Raw genomic sequence first — 23,240 nt, 5'->3', positions numbered from 1 at the left:
TGTTCCCTAGGTCTGTGCTTCTTAATTTTTTTAATTGGTCTTAGACACCTGCTGGTTGCAATATAATGCTTAATAAGAATGAGAATCTGCGTGGAAGTTAGTTGTCGTGTGAAAAGATACAAACACAACCATCTGGTCATGGCTGAAACACTGCTCAGGGGCTTGCTTCTTAATGCTGAGCGTCTGATGTGTGATTTGGTGAAGATTTCCGTGTAATAAGTGGCTGTGGTTACCATAGCTACACTCCATTTGTGTGACAGTAAGTCACTTCAGTTAGACAGCAGCGTTCCAGGAGATTCTGTTTAGTTCTAGTGGCAAGAACTTCTCTAGGGATTCCCAACCTCACCGAACATAAATGTGAAGTTGGAGAGACTTATTAAAGCTTCTTACAGATCCGGTCCATGGGAAATTTTCTACTAGCCGCTTCTTCAAGCCTGTAACTTTCTGCCTAGCCCTGGGGCCTCTAGGTGTGTGGGCTGTGCCTCCAGGAAGGCAGGGCGAGCCTGAGGGGAAGTCCAGGTGTGCCCAGGGCATTGGGTACTCGGCTCTCTGGGGTGGAGGCATCCTCTCCCCCAACCGCAAGAATTTTCCAGACTGTGCCGGGCTGCATTCTCAGCCCTCCCCCCTTCTCCCTCAGAGACCTGTCACCTTCCCTGCTCCCTGCCTTTCTGTAGCACAGAATAGTCATTGTACGGGGTTTTCTCAAATTCCTTATTATCAGACTGAACATTTTCTTAATATTTTACTCTCTGATTTGTTAACATATGTATTTATGCATAATTTTATACTGATTACATATAGTTAGGAATGATAATATATTCATCTCTAGGTTGAAAAAGCTTCTGATCCTGCAAGTTCTCTTCGAGTTGCCAAAACAGATAGTAAAATTGAAGAGAAGACAGCTGCTAGCGCTCCTGCCAATGTGGTAGGCGACAAGTCTTGTATAATATTGGTTATTTTGTACATATAAAATGTTATATGACGTCATTTTTACTTTGTAAGATTTTAAAACTGACAGAAATCTTAGAAATAAAGTTAACTGTAGAGCAACCTAACCCACCCACTGCCAGAACTATAATATACTGAGTCGGTCTCAGAACAAGGTCTGCCCGTTTAAAAATTCTAGGAGATAATAGTCTGTCATCCAGTATAGACCATAGGTTCTCAGACCTCATGTTACCACATTCTTCACATGCATAAAATAGAGCTTCCTTATTGGTCACATTCAGTTTGTTTTATTGCAGTCTTAAGTGTCATAGGGAAAAATGGTCAACCCTTGAAGAATGTTATGCTCTGGGCTCTTCTTCTTGACTGTTTTGGGGATTATTTTTTCCCCAGCACATTTCATGAAAATTTTGACACACACGGTAAAGTTGAGAGAATTTTACGTTATATACATCAAAAAACCCACACTTGACTGTACAGTTTCCTGTACTTGCATTGTCATGTATCTCTCTGTCCTTTATCTACATCAGTTTTTCGTATCTGTTTTTTGCATTTCAAAGTAAATTACAGATACTGGCATACTTTTCTGTTCAGAGAAAAGTCTTGGTAATTTTTTTTTCTGTTCTCATCCAGATATTCCCAGTAGTTATTACAGCTCATGCCTCTGAAAGTGCTTAAATTGTGCTTTCTGGACACCTTAGTTTGTACTGTATTTCTGTGATGTTTTTTAATAGTGTGTTTTTGTCAGCTCACGGCAACACATAGCACCGAACCAAAGATATGGCAGTTGATTCTCATTTTTATCTATGAACAGATCAAATCAGGTTATGGTAAATGCCAAAATACCATATTTGAATCTCAGTTTCCAACAAAATGTCCACTCGTATTCAAGAGTTACAAATTACTGGGGCTCCTGCGTGGCTCAGTCGGTTAAGCGTCCGACTTCGGGGCAGGTCATGATCTCACGGTTTGTGGGTTCGAGCCCCACAGCGGGCTCTGTGCTGACAGTTTGGAGCCTGGATCCTGCCTCAGATTCTGTGTCTCCCTCTCTCTCTGCCCTCCCTGCTCATGCTGTCACACGCATGTGCGCATTCTCTCTCTCTCTCCCCCCCCCAAAATAAACATTTAAAAAGTTACAATTATTGTGCATTTTAGTTATGAGTTTTAAAGTATTGCCTAGCTTTCTACTTCTTTATAAATTGCTTTATTATTGATATATTTTAGTATTTTTGAGTAGGAAATCCTAGGATAATGGATACATATTTCTGGAGATTCCCTTTTATACTTATTAAACAGGTATATATATTGAGCATGTTTCTTGTTAACATTTAAACTGTGAATATTATAGTTTTGAGTCAGATTTGGGACTCAAGGAACTCCTGTTGCCCTTTTTAAAAGAGTATCTTGTTAGGTACATTCACAATTGTGATGTCAACAGCCTCTCCTATTGAAATGTAACTTAGCTGTGGTTACTGTATAAATTGTTTTAAAGTGGGACAGATGACTTTTAATTTGTGGAGAATAAGCAGTTTAAAGAAAGCAAATGATGTTGGTGAAGTGCTAATTAACCGTGAATGTCTTCAGGACATGCTCCTTGTTAACAGAATTCTTCTCTTCCAGAGCAAAGGCACAACACCCCTTGCGCCACCACCTAAACCTGTTCGCAGAAGATTAAAATCAGAAGATGAATTAAGGCCAGAAGTTGATGAACATACACAAAAGACCGGTGTCTTAGCTGCCGTTCTTGCATCACAGCCTTCTATTCCTAGGTAATCAGAGTAGTTCTGAAACAAATGTAATTATTAGTAACAAAAAGCCCAGCAATTAAATTATCAGACTAGCTCTTTAGTTGAGCAGTGGCTCTCAGCTTCTCCTCTTTAAGCATTTTCTCTTTTATGAGCAGGTGTAATATGCTTTCCGCTTTTCCTCTTTCTGTTATTAAGTTCAATTCCATTTTAAAACCCAAACGCAAACCCTTGAGCAGATTTTTAAAAAATTGATAGTGTAGAATAACACTAATGTTTTAACTACGGTTGTCTTAGATCGAGAATCAGCGGACTCAGGGGCTTGTGGGCCAAATTCATCCCATGGCCTGTTTTTGTAAGTCCCAGAACTAAGGCTTTCACATTTGTGTAAAAAAGAGAAGAGCCAAGAGAAAGGAAAACAAAACAAAACAAAACACGAATATGCTGCAGAAACCATATGACCCACAAATTTAAAATATTTACTGTGTGGTTGTTTACAGAAGAGGGTTGCTGATGAGTTCTACAGAAGAAGAACAATTAAAACAATAACTAATAATTAAGCTTTGATACTTTTGGCTGACCACTGAAACCAAGCAAGTGAGGTTGAGCTATGCCATTAAGGCAACTACTTTCTTCTACTTTCTGGATTTAGTGATAGGTCAAGGAAGAATGAGAGAATTTAAAGATAAGAAATGAAAGTCATGTTTTCTTGCCCTCTTTATCTTCTCAGGTCTGTTGGGAAAGATAAAAAAGCAATTCAGGCATCAATTAGACGCAATAAGGAAACCAACACAGTTTTGGCCAGATTGAACAGTGAATTGCAGCAACAATTAAAGGTATTCTGAATCTCTACTGGGGAACTTCCATGGACTCAAAACATCTTAGAGTTAACAGGAACTTAGAAGTGATCCAGCAATTCATAGGCTATATGGAACTTCCCAGGTAGCAAGAGAAACAAACGAGTTATCGAAAATGTTCTTTACGCCTTTGAACCTTTTCATATTAGAAGGAATTTTGCATATTCAATTCTGGTCTGATTGCCATACCCTACATATATATGGCATCACTGTTTCTGTAATATTCCTGAACTTTCATAATGAAACCCAAGAGAGGAAATATCGTGACCTCCGGTACCTCCAAGATCATAGACATGGTTCTCTATGCTCTTACTGAATTCTAAGATGATTTGAGTATTGTTAGTTTATCCTTTTATCAAAGTTAACTCAGAATCTATTAAAGGGACTCAAACAGGTCTAAAGAAGAAGGAGGATGCGGACAGTTTAGATCATGTCACATGTGGAAGAGAAAAGACTAGCCTTCAGTAGAAATGCTGCTTATGGCCAGCGTGTACTCCTGTCATCTGTACTTGAGAGGAATGGGTTTGCTTTTCTTACTACTGTGATTTCTTTGAATCCCTCCAGATAAAAATTAGCCAGAATCATTTATGGTTTACCAACATTATTACATATTCATGTCTTGTAAACCAGTGGCTCTCAAATCTTAACATGTACATAGTTAATCAGGGGTCATGTTAAAATGCAAATTCTGGTTCATATTAGGTATGGCATGGGCCTTGAGAATTCTGCATTTCTCATAAGCTTCCAGATGATGACTGTTGCTCTCAGTTCGAGTAGCAAGGTTGTAAACCACAAAGATGAGAAAAGAGTCTGTGGAAGTATAAATTGAATTATGAAATTTGTAAAATAAATGCAGAGTTAGTTCGTTCCCAAAACATTCTGTTTATATCCCACATCTAGCATTTATCACACTATCTGGAATTACTGTCTATGGCACATTTGTCTCTCTGGCCTACTAAAATGAACTCACTGAGAGTAAAGCATATTTTCTGTTCAGGGCGACCGTAATACATTGTCCAAATCAAAATACTTTTCAGAGAAAAGAGAGAGGGATGTGTTAATGTGTAGGCCAGGACATCAGAAATAAACTGGGGCTCCCCTAGATAAACTCACAACCGTATTGTCTCCATCCCCAAAACGTAGCGCATGTTAGGCATTTGATAAATACCTGTGAATGAATGGTATTTTTGTACAACTCTTTGATCAAAGAAGAGATTTGTAGTCTATGGTTATGAATTTGGTCTGTTGTAAAGGAAGAATGTAAAACTGAGAACAAGCTTGCTTACCATACCTTGACAATGGAAATCTCATCAGCACATGTTTTTCTGAAGGACTAAGGAAGCCTATAGAAACATCTATATAGGGGCGCCTGGGTGGCTCAGTCGGTTAAGCGGCCGACTTCGGCTCAGGTCACGATCTCACGGTCCGTGAGTTCGAGCCCCGCGTCGGGCTCTGTGCTGACAGCTCGGAGCCTGGAGCCTGCTTCCGATTCTGTGTCTCCCTCTCTCTTACCCTCCCCTGTTCATGCTCTGTCTCTCTGTGTCTCAAAAATAAATAAAACGTTAAAAAAAAAAAAAAAGAAACATCTATATAGAAGCTATGTTAAAAATCACTTTTCTCACTATATCTAAGAACAGAAAAAGGAAGTATGATATGAAATAGGAAGAGGTAGCTCTGGTTAAAACACGATACTATCAAGGTGATCGAGAAAAAGAAAAAAACAAAGCAGGTGAGTTAGAATTTCCTGGCTGTCTGAAAAGACAGCTGAGAATCAACAGTGATTAGAAATTCTGATTGGAAAATAGATTTACTCTTTGTGAAACTGAAACTCAGATGAGGTTCAGGAGTTTTTATGACCAGATATCACCAGGAGAAAGAATCTGTTTAATTGATTCATCAACTGTTACTGCAGGGGGTAGGTTTTATGCAAAATGCATGCACGAATAGCCATCGTTTGCAAATTTTGGCTTTTCTAATAATTAAAAAACATTTTATTACCCTGATTTATTTTGTAAGAAAAAGATTTCAGTTAAGATCGTGTCTTAATTTTGTGTACATTTAAAGAAACTACTTTTCTCAAGTGAGGTATCCTTTTAAAATATGAATGACCATCCCTTCATCACAAGTTTAAATTGTTTTCTTGATGCTTAGTTGTTGTATATGTGCCTTCATTTTTGTATACTTTGAAATATAACTTAGCTTTGCATCTTTTCTCAGGATGTTCTTGAGGAGAGAATTTCTCTGGAAGTTCAACTGGAACAACTTCGACCGTTCTCTCACCTATAAGCCAATTGCCGTTAACTGTGAACATACCCATTTTTAAGCAGTTCTGGGTCCAAGCCAATTTGGAGACCCAGACAGTCAGCTCACTGCTTAATTCAACATTGAATTTTATGATTCTGTTTTGCCCTATATGTTCACCTGTATTTAAGTATCTTTTATTTTTTAATTTCAACAATAAAAGGGTCAGGATGACTTTTTCCGGAGGTTATATTGTTTTTGTTGGCACAGCCCACTCTTCTTTACTCCGTAGCATCAGGAACTCGGAACATTGGTCCAGTGCACTTACGTGGCCAGAACCTCACACTGATTTGATTTACAGAACGGCCTTCCCGTTTATATCTCAAGCACAGACTGAAATATTTGCAAAAGGGGAGACAAAATTAAATGAATTGTCAAGTTGTCTTTTAGGTTTACATAAAGCACCTATGGGCTTTTTTGTAAAAATCTTTAAAGTGAGTTTCCTACTGAATTTTTTTATTTGAAAGAACTATATTGCATGAGGCACTCTTTAACCCTAATCGGCAGTCTTCAGGAGTCACGTGGCACTTTCAGGTTCTTCCATGTCCACTTGGGGGTCAGAATTTATCATTTTCCTTGTGAAAATTTGAGCCATTTCACGAGTAACTGAAAATTTTCGTGTGTGAGGTTTTGACTGAGCAGTCATGTAAACTTACAAGATAGGTACGAAGCCAGGCCTTTCTTATTTGTCTCCTAGAAGGGAAGGGAAAGCGTTGAAACCAACAACATAAGTACCGTCCACTTGCAAACATCACCATTTTTTGCATGATTTATGCACTTGACTCTCAGTTAGAAGCTTATGCTTATCAGTCACTACAGGGATTATTTTCAGGTAATAATGTTTTAAAACTTCTGAGGGCATTAATTATCACAGAATAAATGGAAATTTCTTGAGATTTCCAGTTTTACCTTCAGCTATTCTGTCCTTCATTCTTTCGCCATAGAGACAGGTTTTTTCCTATTAACGGAGCTTCTGAGGTGTGCCCTATTAAGAGTGATATACTGTCTTAGAATGTGTTTTACATTATATGATAAATACATTTTGATCACATTTGTAAATTTGCATTCACTGCTGACCAACAACAGATGTTCCCTTTAATGGTTTATTCTGTCTGTCGGATCAAGATGTTAAGCTGCATGGATATATCATGACAGAATCAAAGTGTGATTTTACACTAATAAAACAGCACAATATTTAACTTCTGTATATTTTTTAACAAGAATTTAAGTTTTCAAGGATTAGAAGGAATCTGTGTGTTTATTAAAGATGTTTAATATAGCCCAGTTCACAATCCTAGACTGTGCTAGTAGATTTTATTATTATCTTAAAGGAGAATATGAAACAGGAAGGTGACAACTGAAAGCTTCCAATATTAATATCTACTTTAAGTGAAAAATATTATTACTGCATACATCAGCAAAAGTTTCCAGGTAGCTAACAGGTTATGGCTTCAGTTTGTTAAATAATTGAATGAAGGCCTTTTAAAGACACAGAAAACTACTCAACACCTATTTTGCTGTTTCTCTTAAAACAGAATTGTCTTCCTTTATTTTTGTTTCTTAAAATTTTTTTTTCCCCACCAGCCTTCTAATTTAACAATGTCTAATTTAACTTTTTAAAACTTACTTGGTAGGTCTAAAATTTTAATTTTGAAGCCAAAGAAAGAAAGAAAGAAAGAAAATTTTGAAGTTTGCAACCAAAAAACACTTAAGAGTCACACAAAACTTTTTAGTGCTTTGTAGTGGGTTTTTTTTTTTTTTTTTTTTAAGTTTATTTATTTTTGAGAGAGACAGAGCATGAATGGGGGAGGGTCAGAGAGAGAGGGAGACACAGAATCGGAAACAGGCTCCAGGCTCTGAGCTGTCAGCACAGCTGTGCTGACAGCTCAGAGCCCAATGCGGGGCTCAAACTCACAAACTGTGAGATCATGACCCGAGCCGAAGTCGGACGCTCAACCGACCGAGCCACCCAGGCGCCCCTGTAGTGATTTGTTTTTAATGCTCTCTGGAGGACTACATTCATATTAAGGATATAGACGACAAGTTTTTAAGTTATTTATATTATACACATTTCTAAATCAATTATATCATGAAAATTTATAAAGATATGATTGATAAGTCACCAACAAAATATTTCTCTAAACTGATCATCTAAAAAACGCTTTTTATTCCAATTTTGTTTTTCATTAGATCACAAAATAAAACTTTCAAGTTAATCAAAATAATATTGTCTATGAAAATAACTACCAAAAGAAGTGTTTCAAAATTTTGGACTCAAATTGTTACTGTACATTTCATATAGTTGAACATGGATGATAAAGCTTAAAAGTTAGGAGGGACTTTATGGATCATCCTAGTTCGTTCTCCTATCATCCGTGACAAATCGTCATTCTGCTTCCTGCTGGATCTTCTGGAATAGAAAATACATTGTGTTTGCCAGGGAGAATTAGCACCCAGAATGTTTTCTCACTTGTCCAGACTGCTTTTGATGGCACGTTGGAGTGCTGACAACCATAGGAATTTGTCATCCCCAGCCTCTGTAGCACAAATCCATTCACGTTTTGGACCTTGAACAATAAATGCATTCCTGATATCTGTAAAAATATTTGAGGTATACTAATTAATGTTGGCAGGTCACAATCAAAAGAAAATGTTTTAAAATTCAAGAATTGACCAAGTCATCTTTGAGAATTTTTTGAAAACTAAAAAGGGATTCCAACAAATACAAATCCAGTTTAGAATATAAGTTCCTAAAAATGCTGAATAATTTAGATATCTAAGATAACTTTTGTCTTTGTAATTGTTTAATTGTAATTAGCAGTTAGTTTTAAAGACTAAATGATCGATGATATAATGTTCCTTAATTTTTTGTCTCGGCCACTCTAGAAGAACTGGAATCAGTAGGGTCTGCGCTAAGAGCTGGTGCAGGTAGAGATGTGAGACCTAGGCCTGCACCACGCTGGTATGAAGGCCGGTGTCAGAATTGAGCCAGTTACGTAGCTTGAGTGCCAACCGCCTAGCAGGTTATAGAATGATGTCTTGACACAGGGAAGAGCTTACTAAGGGGAGGTGAAAGCAGACATCCTACCCTCCTTAACCATTCCTGGTGATTATAGACAGCTTAACTCAGGTTATCTGAGTTTGTCTTCTAGGTGGAAATATTTATTTTCACCTTTGGTGTTCATCTTTTTTCAGGCTCAGATTTAAAATGGGGCTAACACTAATGGGAAGCATCCCTTTTAATTGAGTTCCTTCTCTAAGATCTTGGTTCCAGCTTTATCCTTACGTCCTGCCTTGACATGCAGTGAAAAATATTGGCCAGGTTGTCTGGCCTAATAGAAATTGAGGAAAGAGAAAGATCCTTTTAAGCTTGGGAAATAGAGTGCAGGATAATAACTAAAAATAGGCACAGTAGTGTTTTTAAGTAGGATTTCTTTTTGTAACAGACGATAGTTCTATTGAGGTTATTAATGAATGACATGTTTGTTACTAAACATCCTTTGCAAATCTGTTAATTACAAAAGAACTTTCAACTTGAATATGAATTTAGGGAATAAAAGGTGCACAGATCTGTAATAATCACTTAGTCCTAGTGGAATGGGAATGTAGATAGAAATCTAAAATGGTAGCAAGTATAGGCAGTGTAGAGTCCTAGTAAAATGGAAAAGTGATGGATAATAATCTAAAATTGTAGCATTTACAAGAAGTAGCGAGTAGTGGTTATAAGGGCTCCAGCTCTCCTGTCAATTGCTTCAAAGAACTCAAGATGATGTTCGTTCATGCCTCCCTTTGTGATTTTTGAAATTGTTTTCCTAATATGTAGGGTGCACATCTGAAAATGCAAGCATTCCTTTCTTTTGCTATTTCTAATAGATGAAAGTTTACATTAATGAAACCTAAAAAACATTTGGATAATTATTAGCAAACTTGCAAATTAAAATCCCAGTCCTTTTCCCACTTTTATATTTTCATAGTTAATGAGCATTATATAATACAGTTTTCTGAAGGTATTTAACTCTTGGAAGAAAAAGAATACATACATTTGGAATCTGGGATATCCTCTACAAGTAACCTATGAAGAGCCACCGACGCAATGAACTGGTAGGTTGATTTTGAAGTCCTTTCAAACGGAATATGAGATGTGCCCCGACTCGAAACGAGTAGTGCATCATTGAAGAGAAAAAGACTGAGATCACGGGTGTGTTCATAGGTCCTGTGTTAAAAGTGAAGGAGGGTTACGTACACATACATACATGCTTTGTTACACAATTCATCATCTTTGCATTGATAAGCCAGTTGTCAAGGCTTTGGCCCACTGCAGACCTTTGGAATGGCTGGTTGAAGTTCTGTGTAGTCCCTTCTGTCTCTCAGATGTGAATAGTCCCTCCTGTCTCTCAGACCAGGGCTGTGGGTGGGCCTCAAGGTGCCTTGATGGAATGGTCTGAACTTACTCATTGGCCAAGTGGTCAATCAGTGTGGGGCAAATGGACGTTGAACTTTTCCTCCTTTATGACATGAATCGTGTGAAAGCTGTGTTTTCAAACTTCGGTCAAGTTTGGTATTTTAATGTTTGAAGTATTTGGGTAATCGGGAAAGTAAGTTTTTGTTTGGTTTCATCTTTAAGGGTAACAACAGTTTGGGGTAGAGAAAAACACAAGAACCAGTCTGGCACAAGGTGTCTTAAGCACAAAGCAGGGACAAATGCATTTAACTCCTAGGTAGGAAATTCGAATTTCTCTAATTTTGATTGGAGGGAAATCAACAGATGCTACACTTCATCGGTATGAAAGGTTAAGCAGCTCTTCATTTTCACTGAGATTGCTGCGATGGTTTATCAACAGGCAATACGTGACGTCCACCCCTGTCTCTGACCCCCTTTGCTGTTGTGTTGCTGGAGCCGGGTCTCTGTGTCTGGTAGGTGCCAGTGTGCTCTAGTAGGACTTCTCAGCAGAGAATCAAGCAACGGGTTGGGGAAGAGCCAGGGGAGCCGCGCCTCCCCCCAAACACAGTGTCCCCGGCGTCCCCCTCCCCACACACCAGGAGTGGCTAAGTGAAGCTGGCTCAGGGTTTTACGGAAGGATAATCAAAAACCTTTCTTCTCTCAGAACCATCAAGCAATCCTCGGTTACTCCAAGAAAGGGAGTCACTTTACAGGCTTGATGTTCACAGGAAGTCTCTTCGTTTTTTATCTCAACCATCTTTGTTTAATTTTTAAATTGTCTATGAACATCCACATCAAGTTTTACATAAATGCTAAGGCGACATCACTCCATACCCTTGGTTTTTTTAAGTGTACTTTTTTGGTCACTTTTTCTTCTTGCTTGGCTCCCTCCTCCCTACATTCAGTTCATCTAAGTCACCAAGCTAGTACCTGGCTTTCTTCATTTTCTTCCCCGCTCAGGTAATCACACGCATATGCGCGAATATACACATCTATTTATAGATAGGTTGCCATTATTTTACAAAAATGGAAATATTAGTCACACTTTTTTCCTGCTTTTGTCCACAATGGAAATCACTTCAAGTTAACTGGTATGGCTTTAATTTATCCTTTTTAATGGCCAACTAATACTTTATGGTGTGGGTAGCCCTTTTGATGCACATTGGTTTTGTTTACCGGCCTGGGTCTTTTTCCTCCCTTCCCTTTCTCTCTCCTTCCTTTCACTAGTTCTTTGTTGTCACTGTGAGCAATGTTCTAATAAACTGATCTTTACATGTAGACAAATCCCTTACATGCTGTTATTTCTATCAGATACGTTTTAGGGGGTTGGATTGATTGGTCACAGGGTTTATGTATTTTTATCGAAAACTTCCAGATTGCTGTCCCTAAAAGCTGCTATAATTACCATTTAGAATCCATTTTATACAATGGTTCTGGCTTGTACATAGTACAAACTTTTTTTTTTAACATTTTTATTTATTTTTGAGAGAGGGTGGGGGAGGGGCAGATGGGGGGGTGGGGGACAGAGGATCCAAAGCAGACTCTGCGCTGACAGCAGCAAGCTCCATACGGAGCTCAAACCCGTGAGATACGTGAACCGTGAGATACGACTTGAGCCGAAGTTGGACGTTCAACTAACTGAGCCACCCAGGCACACCTCGTGGTACAAATTTTAATGTCCATCGAAATTACCTGGAGAATTTTGTTAAAATGCAAATTTTAGTGCCGTAGAGCTACAGTAGCCTGCGAATTTCTACATTTCTAAAATCTAATAGGTTTTCAGCTCATCTAATAGATGATGCTGATGTGCAGACCACATTTTGAACAGTGAAGCATTTAAATGATTTATTGGTTACAACCACGTCAAGCTAGGCAAAGGACTGGTTCCGGGAGTTAGACATTTTTTAAGGAGTACTATGCTTCAGATTCAGTTTTTTGGAGAGTATTAGGAAATCCAGGCTGTGTTAGATGTGCGGATAAATAGAAGAGCTGTGGTCACCCAACCGTAAGCCAGCTTTTTCTTTTTCACACATTCCCTTCCCATTTCTATGTGATTATGATTTAGGCTGGAAGGAGTTGGGGTGCTTGCAAGAAACAATATTCTAGGTCAAGTTGATAGGGTATTCTGACAATAGGGGTGAGGGAGAGAGGAAGCAGGAAAGGCAGGAGATAACATTTATACAGATAAAGTCTGTATGTAATGGTCTACATGTGGTGAATGACCACTTTAAATAGGTAAAGAACACCCATATTCTTGCCCTTTTTTGGCATTCATTTTACCATATTACTGATAATTATTTTTCTGTTTTATCTCAATTATCAGAGAACGTGCATACAAGTTTGATTTAAAGAAGTGGCTTTGAAAGGAGTGTCTGCTTTGGTAAATGATCACTTTTTACCTTTGGAAGGGGTAATATTGAAAGTGGAGGTAAATGAAAGAATTCCAGTTTTGTGACCCACTTGGCAGGGAAGGGAAGGAGCGGGCACATTAACTCGTAGTTGAAGCCACTTGTAATCAGAGGACATGAACAGGGAAACAGGCTTGAAAACGCACAAAGAGGCTTCTGTTATTTCAATCTGATTTATGAGAATGCTGTTTAAAATACAGTAAAACCTTGGATTGTGAGTGACGTTCTGCGAGTGTTCCACAAGATGAGCAAACATTTCTAATAAGTTTTAACTTGGTAAATAATGTCTACGTGACGCCGAATATCACACAATCACAACTGAGCCCAGGGTTCTTGAAATTCGCTTTGATATAAGTGCTTTGGATTACAAGCATGTTTCTGGAATGAATTATACTCGCAAACCAAACTTTACTCTCTCTATATACCTGAGTTCTATCTAGAAAGAAGGTTTTCAAAGCCATTTACTAAATTAAGCCCCTCAAGATCAACAGTTTTCATCCACAGACAAGAAACACCAGAACTTTTTTTTTTAAACGTAACAATTCCTCTACATATATAAAAGTAATTTCATCTTTCATATTGACATAATAGCGGCTAAAGTGGAAACTATAGATCCCAGTAGGGTTTCAGAAAGCCACTTCTGCTCATACTGAAAAGAAACAACACTAAGGGGTAGGGTTTTTCCTCTAAACTTGGATGGAATTTCTTTTCTTACTCAGAAGTAGGTCAAATGACTCAGCAAAAATGTAACAGCTCTGTTCTAGTTTAAATTCCTAACATCATCCTAGAAGTGTTTTGTTGTTTATTGTATTAGACGGCCAAAACTACCAACTACCCAACTACTATAAATACATAAAACCTTCAAAGGAATTTTCAGAATACAACCTCGGGCACGAACAGACAACTGAGCCATCGGTTCTGTGAGCTGACCTGAGCCAAAACTGTCGCTCCCATACATCCACACTCTGACTTGAGGGTTGTGTGGCTTTTTGAGTTTCCAGAATAAGAATCAGTTCAGAGTCCCGTATCCCTGGGAAGTCCCCAAAACACAGTGGCCCTGGTAAATGACTGTAGGCCTTTTGGGGTAAGACTAAAAGGAAAGTTTACAATCTATATTGGCAGTGTAATAGGGTTTTTCCAAGTCCCAAGAGGACTTGGTCTGAGAAGTGGATGGCTCCATTTAGTGATTCAAGGCCATGCCACTATTCACCAGTCCTAGAAGGCTCCACCTTTGGGCACCTTTGCATCAAGGTAGGAAAGAGGGAAGGAAAGAAAAAAAAAAAAAGTCTATTTAAAAACCAGCAGGCTTAAAGTCACATAAATGAAAATTGGCGTTTCTGGAAAAAACTATATTATAAAAGTTCCAAATTCCATAATGTATTATAAAAGCTTAACATATCCCAAAACTCTGTGGGCGATAGCCACAGAGGTACAAATAATAACCCCAAATTTCCTAACTCGAAAATGACTCTATGATTTCATCTCTACCCCCTGAGGAAATTTTTTCACTTACGGTGCAAATATTTACTTATTTTTTCTGTGTCGCAGCTCTTGTTTATTCGTTGTTTCATACCTGCTGCTTAGATGAGATGGTGAGTTTATTATGAGGAAGGTTAATTCATCTTTCCACCTGCTGGTCTAACCAGTAGGAGCACTGAGACCTGGTTTTGAGTTTCAGACCAGCACTTATTCTGCAGCCTCAAACAAGTTAAATCCAGATTCCCACCCATAACATGGTTCCAGTCCTACTTGCTTCACCAAGTGATTGTAATGAGTATATCAAATGAGAAAATTTAAAGTATATGACAAATTATAGGGGTGCCTGCCTGGCTCAGTCAGAGGAGTGTGCGACTCTTGATCTTGGGGTCATTAGTTCAAGCCCTGTGTTGAGTGTAGAGATAGATTGATGGTGGATAGATGATAGATAGATAGGTAGATAGATAGCATTAATAAAATATAGTACATTATAAAAGCTTATACTCATGTGAGTCAGTATAAATATTAGCAGTTTCCTCTGATTAGAAATCCCTGATGAAAGTCATAGGAATGGGATTTCTTGGGTTTCATGTGACTTTCCAGAATGATAGTAAAGTTTCAGGCTAAATATTCTGTAATATCTTCTGGAATATGAAACTATCTTGTATTTAATTTCAGCTGTTGATGTAAAATTATATGTACATTTGTTGCTTGGCAAATCACTGAGATAGTGCCTATTTAAATGTACATGTACCTCATAATTAGAGTATAAAATAATTTGGTATCCTCTCATTATCCTCAAAATGTACTCTCTGTTGTCCAAATACTGAAGACAAGCCTAAATTCTAAACATTGAGACATCTGGTTTCTGGTTGGACATGTCAAAAAGCTTGGAAGTCCTAACTTCACCCTCACAACAAAAAAGAAGCTAAAAACCTCAGAATCAGCAACTCTTCTTAGATCCATCAAAGAATTGAGGCCATAAGGTAAACCAGCCACCCAAAAGCTGGGGAGACACTGATAAGGGAATCACCGCTTACTGGAAACAGAAACTCCCTGAGGGAGCAGCATCAGGAAAGAATATTTAAAAGATAATTGACTAACTGCTAGAGACAGTGTGAACTAGTTTAAGAGATTAGGAACTCCTGGAAGCCTAGCCTTAGGGGAACATTCTGTCCCCACTTGCATGAATTTGAAAGTTGCAGGAATTGTACTTCCAGGAGCCCCACCAGGTTCTCACTGTAAAATCGGGAGAAAAATCTTTTCATTCTTCCAGATGGGGAAGGGAAAAGTAACTTTTTTGAAACATGCCCAAAGAGTTCTCTTCTCCTTAACAAAGGACTGCCTTCAAGGGAAACTATTTTTATCAGAATCGAACCAACATGGGGGAGGGAAACTTGTACCTCCAGCTCCTTTCTCAGTTTCCTGTGTCAGTAGAGGGGCACCAAAACAAAACAAAACAGAAAACAAGACTGGGAAGCACTTCTGAAGGTCCTAGCCTAGGGGCACGGCTCACTAAAAAAAAAAAACGAAGACCTCATCAGAAGACTATAGAACTCTTCCCCTCCCCTCCCCTCCGCTCCCCTCTCCTCCCCTTCCCTCCATTTGACTACCACATCCGTAGGACTCCTTATAACGACAGGGATTCTAGCTAAAAAGAACTAGAAGTTTCAGACCTTATTTAAGAGATCTCTAGGGAAACTCAGTGACAAAAGGGGAGACAAAAACAAGAACACCAGAATTAACTGTAGCTTCTGACACCACAGCTACAACAAACAGTAAGCACAGGCTAACCTCTAGCCAGATAAACATAACACCTCGCACCAAAGGCCTATTTACTTCATTTCCTTTCACCCAATATATCTAGCTTTCAACAAAAAATTACAAATCTTGCTAAGAGGAGAGAAAGTAGTTTGATAAAGCAAGTTTTAGAACCAGACTCACATGGCAGGGATGATGTTGGAATTATTAGACAGAAATTTTAAATATTTATGATAAAGTAAGAACTCTAATGAAAAAAAATGGACAACATGCAACAAAAGAACAGATGAGTAATATGAACAAAAAAATGGAAACCCCCCAAAATAAAATTGCAGAAATTGAAAACACTGAAATGGAAATGAATAATGCCTTTGATGGGCTCATTAGCAGATGGGACATAGCTGAGGAAAGAATCAATGAGCCTGAAGGTACATCAATAGAAACTTACCAAACTTAGAAGCAAAGAGAAAAAAGACTGAAAAAGGAATAGACTCTCCAAGAAATGTGGGACAATTACAAAAGATGTACATATATCTAATGGGAAAAGACGATGGAGAATAAAGAGAAAGGAACAGAAGAAGTATGTGAAGTGATGATGGCTGTGAATTTTACAAAATTATTGACAGACACCAAGCCACAGATCCAGGAAGCTTATAGAATACCACGCAGGGTAAATACCAAAAAAATCTACACAGGCATATTACATTCAAACTCCGAAAATCAAAGACAAGGAGAAAATCTTGAAAGAACCCAGAGAACAAAAACAAAACAAAAAAAACACCTTACCAAAGAGGAACAACAATGACATTGGATGTCTCTTCAGAAACCATGCAAGCAAGAAGAGAGTACAGTGGAATAAGCATTTGAAGAAAAAAAAAAACAAAAACAAAAAACCCAGCAACCCAGAATTCTGTAGCCAACGAAATTATCCTTCAAAAGTGAAAGTTTACCAGACAAACAAAAATTGAGGAAATTTATTGCCAGTAGACCTTCCTAGCAAGAAACGTTAAAAGAAGGTCTTTAGAGAAAAGGTAAATTATGTAGGTCAGAAACTCAGACTTACATAAAGAGAGAGTGTTACCTTCATGAGTACATGAAGGTAAAATAAATTCTAATAATAAAAAACTGGAATAATCCCGAGCATGTCTCCCACTACACCAATATGTTCAAAATTGCTGGTTTGCTAGCTAGTTTCCTTCCATCACTGCAGCTCACTTCTAACGTTACCAAACAAAATCAACAAAACGAAACAAAAACACTGTGACCATGACAAAAGTGACACAATTGTGTAATTTGATTTTCATTTAGAATCATTCCAGGTAGGAATAGAGGCGAGAGGATTGGGTTTCGTCCAACCACCACCTCCCCACCCCCCACACACACTGACCTATGCCTTTGGGAAACATTCACTGAAATATTCATTGAAATGACAGGCAAATCCATTTTTCCTTCTTTTGTTGAAATCGGACAAATTAAGGGAGTTGATGTCTCTCCAGTTTGGTTGCTGTCATCTTTGCCATTAATACTAAGAACATAGTTGTGCAAATAATTTTCCAAAGCAGGGATCAGTAAATTATGACCCCACTTGTTTTATAAATAAAGTTTTATTGTCACACAGCCACACTGGTTCATTTATGTGCTGTATTGTCTATGAAGACTGTACGATTTATGTATTGGATCATTATGTTGCTGCTTCTGTGCTGCAACGGTGAAGTTAGTAGTTGCCACGGGATATTTACTATCTGACCCTTTACTGAAAAAGTTTGCCCATCCTTGTTCTTTTTTTCCCTCGGATCTTTATTTATTTATTTTGAGAGAAAGAGGGAGAGTGGGGAGAGGGGCAGAGAGAGAGGAAGGGAAAGAGAAGCCCAAGCAGGCTCTGCACTGCTAGCCTGGAACCCACTGCAGGACTCAAACCCATGAACCGCGAGATCGTGACCTGAGCCGAAATCAAGAGTCGGGAGCTTCACGGACTGAGCCACCCAGAGGCCCCCCATCCTTGTTCTAAAGGAGGAAAGGGGGTGCTAGCTTATGGAAATTAGCACCCTCCCATCTTCTGTTCTTACACTACGGTGAGGTGCAGAACAGATACAGTGGGCCCTCAATACAATGGTGGTTCCTTGGTGAGACCTTTTTAATACTAACCTCAATAACTACCTGAGGATAATTAACTGGCCTTCTCTTTCTTATAGTTGAGCAAATCACTGGTGTGATACCCACCACTTGGATCTCCTTTCAGCAGGGAAGTGACCAACCTTCAGAATTCCTGCTTCTATGCAGTTTGTGGTTCTGGCAGAGACCATGTATTTTCTCCCATTCTATCCAGTAGCTGCCTGGAATGTGAGTGAGTAAAGCACCTTACATCATCTCGGAGGAATGTGTGTGTAAGTTTTCAGTATAGCACAAAGATTTGTTGTAAACTTATGTCAGACATCGTACTCAATCCCAGATACAAGATGAGCAAGTCACAGTCACAGCCTTAGGATAGTTGAATGCTTACCTTAAAGAGAAACTTACTGCCTCATCACAGCAGTGAAGCTGGGCTACATCTTGGACCCTAATCAGATATCTGTTTTCCTCTGATAGAGTCTGTGAAATAAAAAACAAAATTAGACACATTCATAAATTTGTAGAAAATAGAAGTCCCACTACTGCAGAACCATTTGATATCCTGCACACTGTTGAGTAGAACTCAGTTTAATTATGAAAAAGTGAGTGTTTTTACTATTAACAAAACAGGCTTTCGTTAGAAAGACCACAGAATTGACCATGAAAACTATATTTTGAGGGTGTTATCTAATTTTCAATTTTTAATTTTTTAAATTCATTTGTTTTTTCAAGTCTTAAGTAATCTCTGCACCCAACATGGGGCTTGAACTCACGACCCCGAGATCAAGAGTCATATGTTCTTCGGACTGAGCCACCCAGGTGCCCCTGTTGTCTAATTTTTAAAGCTACTGAAATTACTGTTTTATTTATAAATTCTTTAAATGCTTTCCTAGTGTTAAAAGAAGAAGGAGGAGGAAGAGGAGGGTTGGAAGCAGGAAAGAAGGGATCTATCAAGAAAGGGTAATGAATGGATTGTTACAAATTAAGAAATTAGGCCCTTGTACTGATCTAGCTGTGGAGATGATCACTTGTTATGCACAGCGATCCAGAGATAAAGTTCAGACTCTGTGAGTGCCAAGATTTGGGACTTTTTGTAATCCAGTCAACTTCACTCTCCCTAGCAAAATGTCCAGATCTAAATTCTAACAAAACAGCTCCATCTTGTTTCCCTACTTTGGCCTAAGTAAATAAATAAATAAATAACATTTCCAATCAATTGATACTTTAATTCAACATAATTCATATGGTGAACTCCTACTAGAAGACAAGTAAATCATAGCTCATACCTGATGGAGCTCCCAGTCTTATGAATTAAGGGTTACAAAAAAGTGTGAGAGAGATGTTCAAGGTGCTGCGGAAAACCCAGGAAGGGGGAACTCACAGCTGGAGATGTTGGGGAAACTTCACAAGGAAGATGATGATTGAACTTGATTTTTTTTTAAGTTTATTTTTGAGAGACAGACAGAGCGAGCGGGGGAGGAGCAAAGAGAGGAGAGAGAGAATCCCAAACAGGCTCTGCACTGTCAGCACGGAGCCCGATGAGGGGCTTGAACTCACAAACCACAAGATCATGACCTGCCAAAACCAAGAGTCTGATGATTAACTGACTGAGCCACCCAGGTGCCCCTGAATCGGATTTTTTTTTTTTAACGTTTATTTATTTTCGAGAGAGAGACAGAGTGTGAGTGGGGGAGGAGCAGAGAGACAGGGAGACACAGAATCCGAAGCAGGCTTCAGGCTCTGAGCTGTTAGCATAGCCCGACGCAGGGCTTGAACTCACAAACCGCGAGATCACGACCTGAGCAGAAGTCGGACACTTACCGACTGAGTCACCCAGGCGCCCCTGAACTGGACTTTTAAAGGATAAAGAGTTTATCCAGTGGAGTGGGAAAGGAAGGCAATTTCAGAGAAGGCAAAGCATGAGCAAAGCACAAATGTGTGAGGAAAGATTAACATTATTGAAGAACTATGAGTAGATTTCTTTGATCATAAAGTGGTAGGCAAGGCAGTAAGAGAGAAGGTAGAGTGGGACCAGATGATATTCTATATAGGCAGCAGCTAACAGATGACTCCTGAGATTTTTTTAGATATCCTCAGTGCGCAGAATCCTGCACCAGGCTCTATGTGCAGGGAGATATGACATCAGAAAAGACATGGCCCCTTTCCCCAAAGGAGGTCATGTTACAGAAGTACCAATCAGAGAGCTAAGACTGAAGACAAACTATGGGATGGGGTCAAGTTCACTCGTGCCTCTTCTCATATGCACCCTTACAGCTAGCAAGGAAGTGAAATGTGAGAGCTCGCCAGCACATGGCACACAGCAGGCCCTCAACAGACGTTAGCTGAATGGAAAAATGCATGTCTCCTTTGCCGATGACCGGAGGTTACATTCCTGAGCATGAGATGTAGTGAGCACATCCAAATACGTACCGGGCATCCCCTGACGATTCTCTGTATGTCTGACAGCTGATCTCTCATACCGATGTTTTGCTTCATCTAGTAAACAAAGTGATTTTAGGCCAGCTAAAATTATGAAAGTTTTATACAGAAAAACTAGATTTAAAATATTTTATGTCACTTGATAGAGGGCTCCGTATGTTCATAACCCTTAATAAGAATCTCAGTTTCGTCAGTCCCCAATTATTTATTTATTTTTATTTTTATTTGAGAGAGAGAGAGAGAGAGAGAGAGAATGCAAGCAGGGTAGAGGGGCAAAGGGAGACAGAAAGAGGACCTTAAGCAGGCTCCACGCTCAGCGCGGCACCTGATATGGGGCTCAATCCCGTGACCCTGGGATCGTGACCTGAGCTGAAATCAACAGTGGGCCACTCAACTGACTGAGTCAGCCAGGCGCCCCATCGTAAACCCAGTGTTTTATTTTTTTATTTTTATTTTTTTTAATTTTTTTTAACGTTTATTTATTTTTGAGACAGGGAGAGACAGAGCATGAACAGGGGAGGGTCAGAGAGAGGGAGACACAGAATATGAAGCAGGCTCCAGGCTCTGAGCTGTCAGCACAGAGCCTGACGCGGGGCTAGAACTCACGGACCGCAAGATCATGACCTGAGCCGAAGTCGGACGCTTAACCGACTGAGCCACCCAGGCACCCCTTATCCCCAGTGTTTTAAAACAAAGACACAAGTGACAGCACTGTATTCAGAAAGTATCTTCAGGGCATAATATGTTATCAGGTTACATTCAGCCTGGCTGCCCATGCAGTACGCCCATCACAACAGTATTTTCAGAACGATAGAACTGTCTTCCATGATGCCAAATTCTTTCAGAGAATGATTATGATTTAATCATAAAATTTTTTTATGATTAAAAATTTTTATGATTAAAATTTTTTTATGCCACCCAGAGCCCGAAGTGGGACTTGAACTCACGAACTGTGAGATCACGACCTGAGCCGAAGTCAGACGCTTAACCAACAGAGCCACCCAGGCACCCCCGAGAATGATTATGATTGCGATACTTACTGAGTCAGAAAACTTAATTAACACGGTAAGAAGTACCTTCAGAAACAAAGAATTTTGCTTTTTTTTCCTCTTAGTTATCTAGAAAAATCAATCTAAATATCCGAGTCTTCAAACTTTCATATTAATAAAAGTTCTATTGCGCTTACGCAGATGTCTGAAAACATTGTGTCTCATGTTGCTTGGCTTAGAATAGATGCCCTTAGTGCTCCAAATCCCTGAACCCGATGATTTCACATGAAAGGGATAAAAGACTTTGAAGTAAAGAACACCACGACAGGATAAGCTATTTCAGGATCTTTGAGTCAGTACCGCAAAGCATTGTAACATTTTTCAAGGACACCAACTCTTACCAGCAACCAACCTGATCTATATAACGTTTATAGTTTTTGACTTGGTCAATCGCAGCGGTCAAGTCCCCACGGTCAACATGTTCTGCAGGAGTATGAAGCCTCAGAGCGTACAGAAGATTAATATATTCTTCAAATCTTCTGGATGGGTATAAGAGCAGCTCCGGGAGGCTGTAGGAGGCATAGAAAATGGAACGCTGGTCACTTTTGGAAGGTCAAAGTGTGCCCTGTGCTTAGGACACCCCCACCGTGCTTTCCCTCAGAACTCACCTCAGCATTTTGGTAGCAACGGTCTTATCATGCCTCTTCAGGAAAGCTCGGAATGCTGGTATCGTTTCTCTGCACTAAAGGTATTCAGTGAACTGAGTCAGTATAGACAAAATGGCTTTGCAGCCAGGTAGGCCTGGATTAAAATTAAAGATTTAATTCTACCTAATTCTATGTGACCCTGTCAAGTTATTTCACTTCTCTGAGCCTCCGTTTTCCCGTGGATACTGTACCTAACTCTCGTGGTGAGGAGAGGAAGAATCCTCTCCATAAAGTGCTTGTCAGGCAGTAAGTGTTATCCCCACAGTAAGAAACTATTCACCTATAATACTGCTGTTGACTATGTTTTCCACAGGAGCATTAGAAAGAGGCTCCACTGTGCCAAATATGTTTTAAAATGCATTCGTTCATCTTAGTAGAGCCCTCCGGAAGTTACCTCATTTTTCTCAGCACACACGTGCCTAAAAGACACCAGTAATGCTAATTTCCAGAAGGCAAATATTCACTGTTGTAATGTTAACAGCTAACGTTCACTGAGTACTTGCTTATATGCACACCCCGTGCTAGTGACAATATGTGACACTCTGCTCCCATTTCCGTCCTATGGTTGGTCCTATGAAATCGCCTTATTCACGCAACTTTCCCATCATTCACTTGTCTAGCAGTGTTTGAACTCCCTAAGTGGGGCAAGAAGAATGCTACAAAGGGAGACGTCTGAGGTCAGGGATCGTCCAGAGGCCTCCCAGCCCCCAAGCCTTCCCCTCGGCCTCAGTGCAGATGGGTGGACCCAGCCGGAGTGGATGCAGCCGACACTGGCAGAAGTCAAGGTGTCGTCTTCTGCTGCGCTTTTCACACAAATTGAAGAGGGCGGAAAGAAAGATCTCACGGCCGTCAGAAGAGACCCCAACAAGAGCAGCGAGTGACACAGAAGGAGCTGAATGTTCCTGCCCAGACTACATATGGTGTCAGTCACAGTGGGAAGAATTGTGTGTAATGAACTCTCCAAGGGATGGAAGGCAAAGAAATTCCTTATTTCACAATGAGATTTTTCAAATTGAGTGTCCCTATTCCAAGCAACATGGGTTATCAATTCCTTTTCTCCGT

At 39.4% G+C, this 23,240-nt stretch overlaps 2 protein-coding genes across 12 annotated transcripts in view; one reads left to right on the top strand and one right to left on the bottom strand.

Moving 5' to 3' along the window:
- REPS1 (RALBP1 associated Eps domain containing 1) overlaps window positions 1–6,022 on the top strand; it is an 87,740-nt gene extending 81,718 nt beyond the window's left edge. For all 5 annotated transcript variants that reach the window (XM_042987229.1, XM_042987228.1, XM_042987227.1 and 2 more), the window contains 4 exons: window positions 830–925; window positions 2,566–2,714; window positions 3,421–3,526; window positions 5,765–6,022. In XM_042987229.1, coding sequence (XP_042843163.1) covers window positions 830–925; window positions 2,566–2,714; window positions 3,421–3,526; window positions 5,765–5,833 — 420 coding nt within the window. In that variant the 3' untranslated portion in view covers window positions 5,834–6,022. The remainder of the gene's footprint in view (window positions 1–829; window positions 926–2,565; window positions 2,715–3,420; window positions 3,527–5,764) is intronic.
- A 1,772-nt stretch (window positions 6,023–7,794) lies between these two features.
- The window catches only part of ECT2L (epithelial cell transforming 2 like), an 81,849-nt gene continuing 66,403 nt past the window's right edge, over window positions 7,795–23,240 (bottom strand). For all 7 annotated transcript variants that reach the window (XM_042987221.1, XM_042987219.1, XM_042987223.1 and 4 more), the window contains 6 exons: window positions 22,140–22,213; window positions 21,884–22,040; window positions 20,474–20,539; window positions 18,435–18,523; window positions 9,889–10,061; window positions 7,795–8,442 (listed from right to left, as the gene is read on the bottom strand). In XM_042987221.1, the coding sequence (XP_042843155.1) occupies window positions 8,315–8,442; window positions 9,889–10,061; window positions 18,435–18,523; window positions 20,474–20,539; window positions 21,884–22,040; window positions 22,140–22,213 (687 nt within the window). In that variant the 3' untranslated portion in view covers window positions 7,795–8,314. The remainder of the gene's footprint in view (window positions 8,443–9,888; window positions 10,062–18,434; window positions 18,524–20,473; window positions 20,540–21,883; window positions 22,041–22,139; window positions 22,214–23,240) is intronic.

The sequence above is a fragment of the Panthera tigris genome, chromosome B2, assembly GCF_018350195.1.
Source record: "Panthera tigris isolate Pti1 chromosome B2, P.tigris_Pti1_mat1.1, whole genome shotgun sequence".
Classification (NCBI taxonomy): Eukaryota; Metazoa; Chordata; class Mammalia; order Carnivora; family Felidae; genus Panthera; species Panthera tigris.
This window is presented reverse-complemented; position numbering and strand designations above follow the sequence as displayed.